A 12,782-nucleotide genomic window follows, 5' to 3' on the forward strand; every position below is an offset into this window, starting at 1 on the left:
GGAGTCATTTGTGCTGCATCAAGGTGTGTTTCAATATGACTTAGGATGGCCTTGCTTGTGAAACATTTTGCCGATTTCTTCAGTTGATAGCCAATTCTGTTGTAATTCCTTCTCTGGATTATCCCGTTGCATTCCAGTATACTAATAGATTTGTTAGCTTCGTGACAAGGTTTTTTTAGTGCTGAGTTATTGTTACATATAATTTCGTTATGTCATATCTGAATGGTTATGTAATTAGGATTAGTTGGGGAGTTTCTCTCAGATTTGTGAATAGTTTCTCAATTTTTTGCCATATCCATTATACCACAAAATGATTATATCATTTTTTTATGACGTTTCATGGTTTCAAGAGTAGTTGTGATCAACTCATTAAAGCTGCAGTTAGGTTTTAGAATGGATTGGATGAAGAATTGATCTTTTGCATGTTGCTTTATATATTCTGCCATATTTCTTCCGTTATCACCTAAAACAAGAACAATTTTTCTCTTTTTTCTTTCCAATAAGGTTGCCTTTGGGTGGTTATTCAACACAGACTGTTTGTTAAAATTGAACTCATGATCAGTTTGTGTGAAAGTATGGTTATATAACTTCTTGTGTTCGCCACTGGGATATTCTCTTAGTGAATCAGTTGTCTTATATGTATTTTCAAGTGTGGTTTCTTCATTTGTTTGTGTATAGCAGTTTTATGCCTCTATATAGGTTTTATCAAGGTTCTTCTGTAGTTCACTAATTTTTTCTCTTGATTCGCATATGATTAGTTTTTATTGGTCTATCATAAAGTTCATATCTTGTTCTGTTTTCAGTGCCTCTTGAATAAATAATGCATGCTCGTCTTTCAATTTTATAAGGTATTTTTCTTTGGTGAGATTATCCTCATTCAAGTCATCAACGCACTGATAGTTTTTTCTGAAACGCTAATATCTGAATCCATATTTTAATCAGAATCGTCTTTGCAGCAGTTAATTATATTTGTCTTTCAATAAGCCAACTTTTTCTTTAAATTTTGTCAAGTAACTCTCATGATAAATACCTGAACATGTTCTGCATATGTAGTAACTTATTGATTTGAATTTTTTCGGAGATCCGCGAATTCACTTCAACACTTACTTTCGACCGTACACTGGTTAGATGCTTTGTAAATTCAACTTTCGATATATACAATTTATTTAACAATAAGTTGTATATATCGAAAGTTGAATTTACAAAATACTGTATATGCGCCTCTGGTAGGGTGTTATTTATCCACTTGTCTTGCCAGATGTGGTAAATTTTCAGGCACTGTATGGTTAAGTCCCAAGTGAATCGATTCAAGATTATATTAAATCATCACTAACTCAGGTCGAAAAAGTGATTTTCATCTTCATAAGGTTAATCGCGGTACTCGAGAATGAAATCTGGCTGGGGCTTTATGATGTAGATGAAGTATACCAAGCTTTGAAGCACTTTTCTGAAATATTTTTTCATTATTTTGATTTCAGTTTTCCTAAATAAAAACATAAAAACTGCCCATAAAAAATAAATGGATAAATGATGAAGTAAAATCATCTAACAGGAATTTGAAGGAACTCCATATGTTGAAAGTGAAGTTTCCAGAATTAACAGAATCGTATAAATAGGAAAAATAAATACATGAACATTTGATTGAAACTACGAAAAGAAAATATTACCAGAATAAAATCGATAAATCCGACAACCAAACGAAATCGGCGTGGCAGTTAGTTGTAGAATTATCTAACAAACCAAAAAATAGTTTAGATGAAATCTCCATGAAAGAGGGACACTATTATGTCAATGAACCAACGACTGTAGCAAATTTATTCAACAAACATTTCATAGAAGGTTCCAAACACATTGTTAATCAAATTGATTGTAACAGTCCGTACCCTGAGTTCTTCACTCGCAGAAATAGTAATACCACACAACTCCTTTTTTGTCTCTCCTTACGACCATACAGAGCTACACTAATTATCACCCATGTTTCTCTTGAGAAAAACACTATGTTTTATGCACTCCACTTTCACATTTTCAAATATGCTGAAAATAGGGAAAATTTCACCAGTATTCAAAAAAAAAGATCATTATTTATTAGAAAACTATAGACCAGTAACAGTACCATCAGGTTTTTCAAAAGTATTCGAATACGTGTTCCTTAACAGACTCTTATGATTTTGTTCTGAATTTAATATTTTTTCGAAAAACCAACATGGATATCTCCTTGAGAGATCAACCACAACAGCGGTCCATTCATACTATAAACAATTAGTCAAATTAATTCATTGAGGCAGAAGAGTGCCCTGTCCATATCTTTTTTGACCTCAGTAGAGCGTTTAATTGTGTTATTCATTGTGTTATTCTATTTGAGTAGTTGGATAAATATGGAATCAGAGGTTTGCTACTGGAATGGATATCGAACTATTTAAAATTCAGAAAACGATATGTTACCAGTAACAGTCCAGAATGTGTGAGTCATGGCTTCGACTGAAAAGGTTGTGCTATCAGCTGAGCTCGATAAATTGAAAAAAAGTGAGATTATCGATCTAGTTATATCTAAAGTTCTACCTGACTGGGCTTCAGAAAATTTGATTTTGAAAAATTTTCTCAGTGACTTATCCCGTAGTGCCGAATTAGTGAAAAATCCCAGATTCGTCAACGGTGAAATGGCTAACTGTTCTGAATCTCAATGCCTATTTACCTCTAGAAAATGTCAGCAACATGATCGTGAGTTTATACTTTTCGAGAAATTATGTGATCAAATGACAAAAAGGTTACAAGATCAAGAAGAAATAATATTTCTCCTAAAACAACAGATAGCCATTTCTGGTACCTCAAACAGTAACCAACAAACCTTCACTCCATCTCGATCTGGTGAAAAATTATCCAAGCCGAGTATTTCTACTGAACAAAAAATTAACGCTTCGAAATCTGATATGAATTGTCTCTCTACCAATAAAACAAATGGCACCAGAAATGTAAATGGCAATGGCAATACAAGGAAATACAAGGTGTCCCCAGTGACAATGATTTGGAATGATTGTACCTACGTTGGAAAAATCAAAGGTATTATTGATATTGATGTAATGCGGTCATTCCTCAGTGAGTCGTTCCCTAATCAAGATATCAAGTGCTTCAGGTTGAATACCAAGGGAAAAAATAGTTCTTTCAAACTTGGTGTCTCGAAGTCCCTGAAACAGCTAATCCTGAAGAGTGATTAATGGCCTGAAAATATGTTAATTAAGGAATTTGTGTTTTTTCCATGACGACTCTGAAAGCGTTATATCTCGTGAAGTGTCTCATGATCACTGTTCTAACTCAGCAAATCTTGTGATATTTCATCTTAAGATTCGTAGTATAAGACAAAAAATTGACAAACTCGACTTTCTATTGCAATCACTGACGTAGTATGTTTAACAGAGACCTGGTGCAGTGATCATGGAATTAATTCAGTAAATCTGGATTCTTATATCCTCACTGATTATTTTTGTAGAAACGACAAAGATGGTGGTGGAGTTGCCATATTCGTTAAATCTTATCACAACTACAAAATATATCGCTTAAATATTGATAAAGTCCAAGGTATCTTCGAATATGCTGCTACTGAAATAACTGCTTACAATTCTGAATTTCTTATCAGCTGTCATTATAGACCTCCGTCTACTGATAGTACAATGTTCCTATCAAAAAATTGATAAATTTTTCGATTTATTTCTTGGAAACAAATATCAATCAATGGCATTTATCTGTGGTGACTTCAAATTCAACTTTCACCTAAATTCCAATGACAGAAACGCAAAATACCTTCGCAATCTTCCCGCTTTATATGGATTAAATCAATGTATTTTTGACTACACGAGAATACAGGGAAGCAGTATGTCAACAATCGATAATATTTTCTCGTCCACCACTTGCCAAATTCCCCCTATTGTCATTCATCCTGATTTTTCTGACCATGCACTCTAAATTATTAAACCTTCAATTGAATCCTGCTCTATTGATGAGCCCTATTACACTCTCAAACTAGCGTTCAATGACCAAAACATTTATTATTTCAAAACCTTACTGTCATGCGAATCTTGGGACTTCGTATATCTTAACCACATTGAGTTTGATACTGAATTTTCCAAATTCTACTCCTTATTCCCCAATCTATTTGACAAAGCATTTCCGCCTGTTTTACGAAAAATCAGCAACACCTACCTTCCTAAAGGCAAACCCTGGATCAAGAAGAAAATCATCAATGAAGGTATACTTCTTCGTGATGTTTTCAATCTGAACAGAACTCAATGTGAGGAAATCGTTAATGAGCAGTACAAAATTATGTTGAAGAATCATAGAAAAAAAATTGACCATTCAAAAAAAATATTTCAGTAACAAATTTTTTGAAGTTGATAACAAATCTATAGTTTCCTGGAATATAATTAAACAGAATACAACATCCAATAATATGAGCAATTGTTTTCCGAATTATTTTGAAACTGATGATGGAACTCGGGTTCATGGTGGTCCTGTTATTCCTTAAGTATTTAATGATTATTTCATTGACTCTGTAAATTCTCTAATCAATGATTCTGAGCCTGCTGGTGAACATCACGAAATAAAAACAAACTTTTTTTTTCTTCATCCCTTAGACGAAACTGAACTTCTTGATATCATCAAGTCAATATCGTCTAACAACTCTAGTGGCATTCATGAATTACCAGGTAGAGTATTGTTGAATGTTGCTGAACTAATCATTGAACCACTTACATACCTACTTTATCTCTCTTTTTTCTTGAGGGTTCATTTCCCTCGTGTCTATTGTAGTTCCTGTTCACAAGAAAAATGATAAGCACGTAATCTCCAACTACAGAGGTATTGCATTGCTGTCTTCAATTTAAAAAATTTTCGAAAAATCCTATCTCAACAGACTTGTATCCTTCTGTAAAACGTATAACCTACTCGCAAAGAGCCAATATGGATTTCAATCTGGTTTATCCACCCAAGATGCTACTCTTTCTCTGGTCAATCATGTTTTACCCAAATTTGGAAATGGCGAAAAATCGATCAGTATTCTATTTGATTTGTCACGTGCATTTGATACCATCAACCATCAACTTCTCCTCGATAAACTTTATGATACTGGAATTCGCGGCTTAAGTCTGAAATGGATAAAGACTTATCTGACTGGCAGATCACAATCTGTTAAGGTTAGGTTCAAATCTGAAATATATCATTCTAAAAATCGAACATATTAACAGGTGTTCCCCAAGGTAGTGTCCTACTCTCTTTCTGTTATTCGTCAACGACATCTCTAATATTAATCAACAACATTGTACTGTACAGTTTGCTGATGATTCGTCCTTGAGTTCTTCTTCTTTTGAAGTGTTATCTGACCAGGCTGATATTGCAGTTGCTAAGTGGATGAGCAACGTATGTTCTGGCCCACTTCAAGGTCGTACGTCGCTGGTAAGTGTTTCAGAGAGAAACTTCAGTGAGTGGAAGAGAGAAACGTATGACGTCATCGACGCAGGATGGAACGAGTATCGTAGCATGGAACTCGGCCCTCTTAGTACTCCACATCACCGCTCAGGCCCTCTTGCGACTCTGCCTCACCCCTCGGCCCCCTTGTCACGTGATTTTAATTAAAAAAGTTTATAGTTATGAGATTGGAACCCAGGACGTCCGCGTGGTAGACATTGTCCTTAGCCTCTATAGTAACGTAAGATATTGAAAGTATCTGCGAATGTTGGATATTTACAGCGTTAGTTTTGTCGGGACCGAAATTGACTCATTTTATATACTTGACCGCATTTTTTGAATTTCCGTAGAATGTTAGGAAAGTTGCAATCGTCATTATCATGTTGAAGATAGGAAAATATACCTTGATTTGGGAAATAATTAATATTTCATGTAAAGATGTGTATGTGTGTGTAGGAGCGAGAGACGCGTGTGACGTAATCGAGGCAAAGAGAGATGGAGATGGTATCGAGGTTATACGCTGCCAATGCCAGCATGGCAGGTTCGGCGTTGCCGGTTGTACAATAAATCGTTGTTTATGGGGCAATGTAGCGTTGCCGGTTTTGAAATTAATCGTGAACGACTCAATGAAAATTGGAAGCGCGAAAGTGATAAATTAATAATAATGAATTATATTTAAAAAAATTACAGATTAATGAGGCTGTATCGTTCCAAAGTGCGATCCCTCAATGTTTCAAGTTATCTCAAAATACATCATTGAAAACAAACATGGCGTCGAAGTGTACAGAGTACGTCAAAATATTCCATTTAAGGAAAAAAAAAACTTGTCAGTTCAAAATATGATATTAATGTGTATACAGGGCGTTTCAAAATACATCATTTAAGAAAAAAACATGTCGGTTCAACAGAAGTCTAGCGTTCCAACATGTCAGAAAGACTTGTGATATACTGTTTGGAACCTTTGGTGTAGTAATGAATATTACTGGAGTTTTTCCCCAACACCAAATCGTTATTTTTACACCTGAGGTGTAAAAATAACAATTTATGTAATATGTCAGAAAGACACTAAGTCTCGTATCTTTGTTAACCAAGTTAGCATCATCAGGAGAAGAAGGAGATGGCACCAAAGGTGTCGAGGAGTTACGTATTTTGGAGTTAACATTCGAAAATGGGGAAAGCGAAGTATTCGACCGTTTTACAAACGTTTCGACCGTTTTGCGTGCCAGCGTTTTGCGTGTGACTGTTTTGCGTGCGTTTTCGACCGTTTTCGATCGTTTGCGTGCGTTTTCGACCGTTTTCCGTGCGTTTATTCTTTATCGTTTCATCGTTATTGTCGTAACGGTTTTTCGTGAAGTTTCAATATGACAGTCATTTATCATTTAACACGTTCCGCTAACCAAGTGAGCATCATCAGGAAATGACTAAAGTCCATGCTTTGTCATATGAAGATTCATTTTGCGAATTTTCAGACTCTTGAACGGAACCTTGTGGAACACTCAACCTAACTTCTGTTACAGAGTAGTGTCGGTCAGCCAATCAGAATGGAGAGATAAAATACCGCTCGATGAATTGTGCTAGATGGAATTGAACTGGAGAATGAGGGTCGAAGAATAATAATAATAGTGATGAAACATTGAAACTTTGAAAGTGACGTAGTCAGCGTGGGAGGTGGTGGCGTGTGTGATAATTTGTGTAAATTAATGAGTTATTACAAAAAATAATAGCGCAACTGTCAGAAGGGCACTAATAATTATCGGATCGTCACGTACAGAACGTCAAATGAAAGGATAATAAATGCAGAATTCATCGACAAGAAGAAAACAAAGATGGCGCAACATGTCAGGAAAGTACTAAGCCAAATCTTCAGTAATGATAGTTGAATCTCAACGTGCAGCAAATCAAATGAAAGGGAAACGAATGCAGAATTCATTGACATAGAAAAAACAAAGATGGCGTAACAAATATAATATCCAGCTCCTAATGTGAAATAGCATAGGAAGAATTGCAAATTCAAAGAAAGTCATTGAACAAACTTGGAATCAAAAGATGTTGGGTTATTAACAGTTATGAGTGTATTCCAATTGCAGAAGCTACCTTGGGGTCACTATTCGATCTCGCAAATATCAAATGCTGTAGATATTGATGATTCTTAGTAGATATGTATTTAGTATTTCATTACTGAATGTTCAACTAACTAATTCATATTATTGATAGATTTTAAGTTCAGAGATTCAAAAAACTTTGATAGCAGCAGAATGTCTCGATACTCGAAAAATGTTATCGTGAACATATCAATGAAATTATTAGATATCAATAAATATTCTCCAGTATATTGTTTTTTGAATTCATGAATGATTCCTTCCTACGTTAGAAACTTCCAAACCCATCTCCTTTTCCGATTCTACTCACCCGTCACTCATAACTAACATGACTAGAAAAATGGCCGGAGAAGGTTTCGAATCCATCAAAAACAGGTCACTTCCTGATTTCATTTCCGGTCATCCGATTTCGATGATTTTGACATCAGTGGATTCGTTCAGATGTCAAAAAACATAATCATTTTACGAAGCCAAAAAGTCCTCATAACCTATTTTCGCTATACTAGTCGCAATAGGTCGATGTGAGTACTCATTTCAAATGATTTCATTTGCTGATTATGAAAAATATAATATCGATCGTCTAATGTGGAATAACAAGGGGAGAATTGCAAATACAAAGAAAAAACATTGAAAAAACTTGAAATTCTATGTTGTTAGGTTACCAACAACTAAGTGAAATTCAATAGCAGCAGTTTGACTCATGATCAAACCAGAAGGGGCCTTGAAGTTTGGAGTTTCACTATCACACTGTCAACACTGAACTGGCTAGGTTGGCGTGAAGTTGTCTGTAGTTGATAGTGAGGTGAAGACCAAAAGTAAATATTGAACTATTTCTAGCCTGAAGTGAATGAGCGAAATGTCCGATAAAATACACGACTGCAATCGATCTGTCATTGATTATATGATACGTTCAAAAATACCAGTTCCTTATGTCATTGCATCTGTCAATTATTCGGTTCCTCAAGTCATTCACATCTAGTGCAGAAGTTTCAAAAACAAGAGCCTTCAGATGACCCTATAAATAAACAATCTAGAGGATTCATATCAGGACTGCGAGCTGGCAAATTTTGAAGTCCTACACGTCCAATTTAGTGATTAGGGTACGTAATATCAATATAATAAAGAAAATGACGTATTTTTCTATGAAGCGGCCATTTTTCTAGTCATGTTAGTTATGAGTGACGGGTGAGTAGAATCGGAAAAGGAGATGGGTTTGGAAGTTTCTAACGTAGGAAGGAATCATTCATGAATTCAAAAAACAATATACTGGAGAATATTTATTGATATCTAATAATTTCATTGATATGTTCACGATAACATTTTTCGAGTATCGAGACATTCTGCTGCTATCAAAGTTTTTTGAATCTCTGAACTTAAAATCTATCAATAATATGAATTAGTTAGTTGAACATTCAGTAATGAAATACTAAATACATATCTACTAAGAATCATCAATATCTATAGCATTTGATATTTGCGAGATCGAATAGTGACCCCAAGGTAGCTTCTGCAATTGGAATACACTCATAACTGTTAATAACCCAACATCTTTTGATTCTAAGTTTGTTCAATGACTTTCTTTGAATTTGCAATTCTTCCTATGCTATTTCACATTAGGCGCTGGATATTATATTTGTTACGCCATTTTTGTTTTTTCTATGTCAATGAATTCTGCATTCGTTTCCCTTTCATTTGATTTGCTGCACGCTGAGATTCAACTATCATTACTGAAGATTTGGCTTAGTACTTTCCTGACATGTTGCGCCATCTTTGTTTTCTTCTTGTCGAAGAAATCTGCATTTATTATCCTTTCATTTGACGTGCTGTACGTGACGATCCGATAATTATTAGTGCCCTTCTGACAGTTGCGCTATTATTTTTTGTAATAACTCATTAATTTACACAAATTATCACACACGCCACCACCTCACACGCTGACTACGTCACTTTCAAAGTTTTAATGTTTTATCACTATTATTATTATTATTCGACCCTCATTCTCCAGTTCAATTTCATCTAGCACAATTAATCGAGCGATATTTGATCTCTCCATTCTGATTGGCTGACCGACACTACTCTGTAACAGAAGTTAGGTTGAGTGTTCCACGAGGTTCCGTTCAAGAGTCTGAAAATTCGCAAAATGAATCTTCATATGACAAAGCATGGACTTTAGTCATTTCCTGATGATGCTTACTTGGTTAGTGGAACGCGTTGAATGATAAATGACTGTCATATTGAAACACGAAAAACCGTTACGACAATAACGATGAAACGATAAAGAATAAACGCACGGAAAACGGTCGAAAACGCACGCAAACGATTGAAAACGGTCGAAAACGCACGCAAAACAGTCACACGCAAAACGCTGGCACGCAAAACGGTCGAAACGTTTGTAAAACGGTCGAATACTTCGCTTTCCCCATTTTCGAATGTTAACTCCAAAATACGTAACTCCTCGACACCTTTGGTGCCATCTCCTTCTTCTCCTGATGATGCTAACTTGGTTAACAAAGATACGAGACTTAGTGTCTTTCTGACATATTACATAAATTGTTATTTTTACACCTCAGGTGTAAAAATAACGATTTGGTGTTGGGGAAAAACTCCAGTAATATTCATTACTACACCAAAGGTTCCAAACAGTATATCACAAGTCTTTCTGACATGTTGGAACGCTAGACTTCTGTTGAACCGACATGTTTTTTTCTTAAATGATGTATTTTGAAACGCCCTGTATACACATCAATATCATATTTTGAACTGACATGTTTTTTTTTCCTTAAATGGAATATTTTGACGTACTCTGTACACTTCGACGCCATGTTTGTTTTCAATGATGTATTTTGAGATAACTTGTAACATTGAGGGATCGCACTTTGGAACGATACAGCCTCATTAATCTGTAATTGTTTTAAATATAATTCATTATTATTAATTTATCACTTTCGCGCTTCCAATTTTCATCGAGTCGTTCACGATTAATTTCAAAACCGGCAACGCTACATTGCCCCATAAACAACGATTTATTGTACAACCAGCAACGCGAACCTGCCATGCTGGCATTGCAGCGTATAACCTCGATACCATCTACATCTCTCTTTGCCTCGATTACGTCACACGCGTCTCTCGCTCCTACGCACACATACACATCTTTATATGAAATATTAATTATTTCCCAAATCAAGGTATATTTTCCTATCTTCAACATGATAATGACGATTACAACTTTCCTAACATTCTACGGAAATCAAAAAATACGGTCAAGTATATGAAATGAGTCAATTTCGGTCCCGACAAAACTAACACTGTAAATATCCAACATTCGCAGTTACTTTTAATATCTTACGTTGTTGTAGAGGCTCAGGACAATGTCTACCACGCGGACGTCCTGGGTTCCAATCTCATAACTATAAACTTTTTTAATTAGAATCACGAGATAAGGGGGCCGAGGGGTGAGGCAGAGTCGCAAGAGGGCCTGAGCGGAGATGTGGAGTACTAAGGGGGCCGAGTTCCATGCTTGAATCACTACGATACTCGGTCCATCCTGCGTCGATGACGTCACACGTTTCTCTCTTCCACTCACTGAAGTTTCTCCCTGAAACACTTACCAGCAACGCACGACCTTGAAGTGGGCCACAACTTATGTTGTTCATCTACTTTGCTAAAATGCTTAATTACTGCGCCAGAAACGGACTCGTACCTCGCTTAGAGAAATAGACTGCAGTATATTGGTTAGCTAATACTAAATCTATTGTGCAGAAAAAATCAGTCAAATTCGTAGGGTTGAACATTGACTCCCAATTATTCTGTAACGAACATATCGACTTCATTTCTATAAAATTATCCAAGCATTGTTTCGTTATTTGGAATATCAAAAATTCTGTCCCCATAAATATTTTATTAAGCTGCTACTATGCCTATGTTCACTCAAGTCTAAATTATTGCTTAGTCTGCTACGGTAGCAGCAGTAAATTGAATGATCTGTTGATTGCTCAAAGAAACATACTAAGAACCATGTGTTTTAAAAAATATGGTGATTCGTATAAGCAGTCATTTACTGAGTTACAAATTTTACCTATGATATCCATGTATATTTTAAATTGTGTCACTTACATTAAGAATCATTACCAAGAGTTTCAGCAAAGGGATACTATCCGCATAGCTGCTTTATTATACTCTCAGGCAAAATTATAATCTGATAGTTCCTGTACACAAATTAACATCTGTATGAAACGGACCTCATGTTATGTCTATAAAAATATTTAATAAACTTCCAACATTCATTAAGAATATTTCAAATCCCATTAATTTAAAAAATAGCGTTAAAAATATTCCTACAAAAATGCCTTTTATTCACTTGATGAATATTTTCAAACTGATCTGGCTGCTTGACATCACTATTGTTTGCTTGTTTACTATTCTACTGTATATACTATGTTTTTTTAGTTGTTTTATATAATTATCTCCTACATCTACTATTGATTTAATTTTTTTTATGTATGTTCCATATTTTGTCACTTGATATTTTCCAACTCCAATCTTTACTGTGTATACGACGATTTCCATGCTTGTAAAAAAGTCTCAGGAAAAATAAAGTATTGTATTGTATAATTCGGGAATGAGCGATATTGATCTTGGTGTGCCGCAGGGCTCAGTTTTAGTCCCCGAGGACGAGGACGGACATCAACACAATACCAAAACTAAAAATGACCTTGATATACCTTTCAATAAATACTGTGTACCTTTCAACTATCCTCTATCTATGACACCTAGAGTATTCAATAAATTGCCAGACTATATTAAAGAAAGTAAAAGTACAAATATATTCAAGAAACAAATACGTGAGTATTTACCGGGAAAATGTTTATATAGTGTTGAAGAGTTCGTGTCATGAAACTGTATTGTCCTGTTTTTGAATTTTTCGAATATTTCATTACTTGTTTTTCATCTATTTTGACATATTTCAAATTGTATGTTCTGAATTTTAAACTTTTTCTTTTTATGTAGATTTAAGTTGTACTCTAACTATTCATATACAATGTCCTGTTGTCTACTGGTAAATAAAGATCTAATCTTATCTCAATTGATTTTTCTTTTCAGCTGAACATTGAAGCAAGTTTAGCAATGCAAATGGGTTACTATAACAGTAAATTAGCACTCTGGGAGCCTTTGATTGAACCTGAATTAAGATCCTCCGAATGTATTCCATGGGAGCTGAAACTTGAGGTA

At 35.1% G+C, this 12,782-nt stretch overlaps 1 protein-coding gene across 1 annotated transcript in view; it reads left to right on the forward strand.

The window, feature by feature from the left end:
• Positions 1 to 12,782, forward strand: part of LOC111511015 (intermembrane lipid transfer protein Vps13) — a 1,108,316-nt gene that overhangs the window by 617,075 nt on the left and 478,459 nt on the right. The window contains 1 exon segment of the mRNA XM_074170346.1: positions 12,654 to 12,779. Within this exon segment, the coding sequence (XP_074026447.1) occupies positions 12,654 to 12,779 (126 nt within the window).

The sequence above is a fragment of the Leptinotarsa decemlineata genome, unplaced genomic scaffold, assembly GCF_025532065.1.
Source record: "Leptinotarsa decemlineata unplaced genomic scaffold, Ldec_3_MD MMD2_P_RNA_scaffold_8, whole genome shotgun sequence".
NCBI classification, from domain to species: domain Eukaryota; kingdom Metazoa; phylum Arthropoda; class Insecta; order Coleoptera; family Chrysomelidae; genus Leptinotarsa; species Leptinotarsa decemlineata.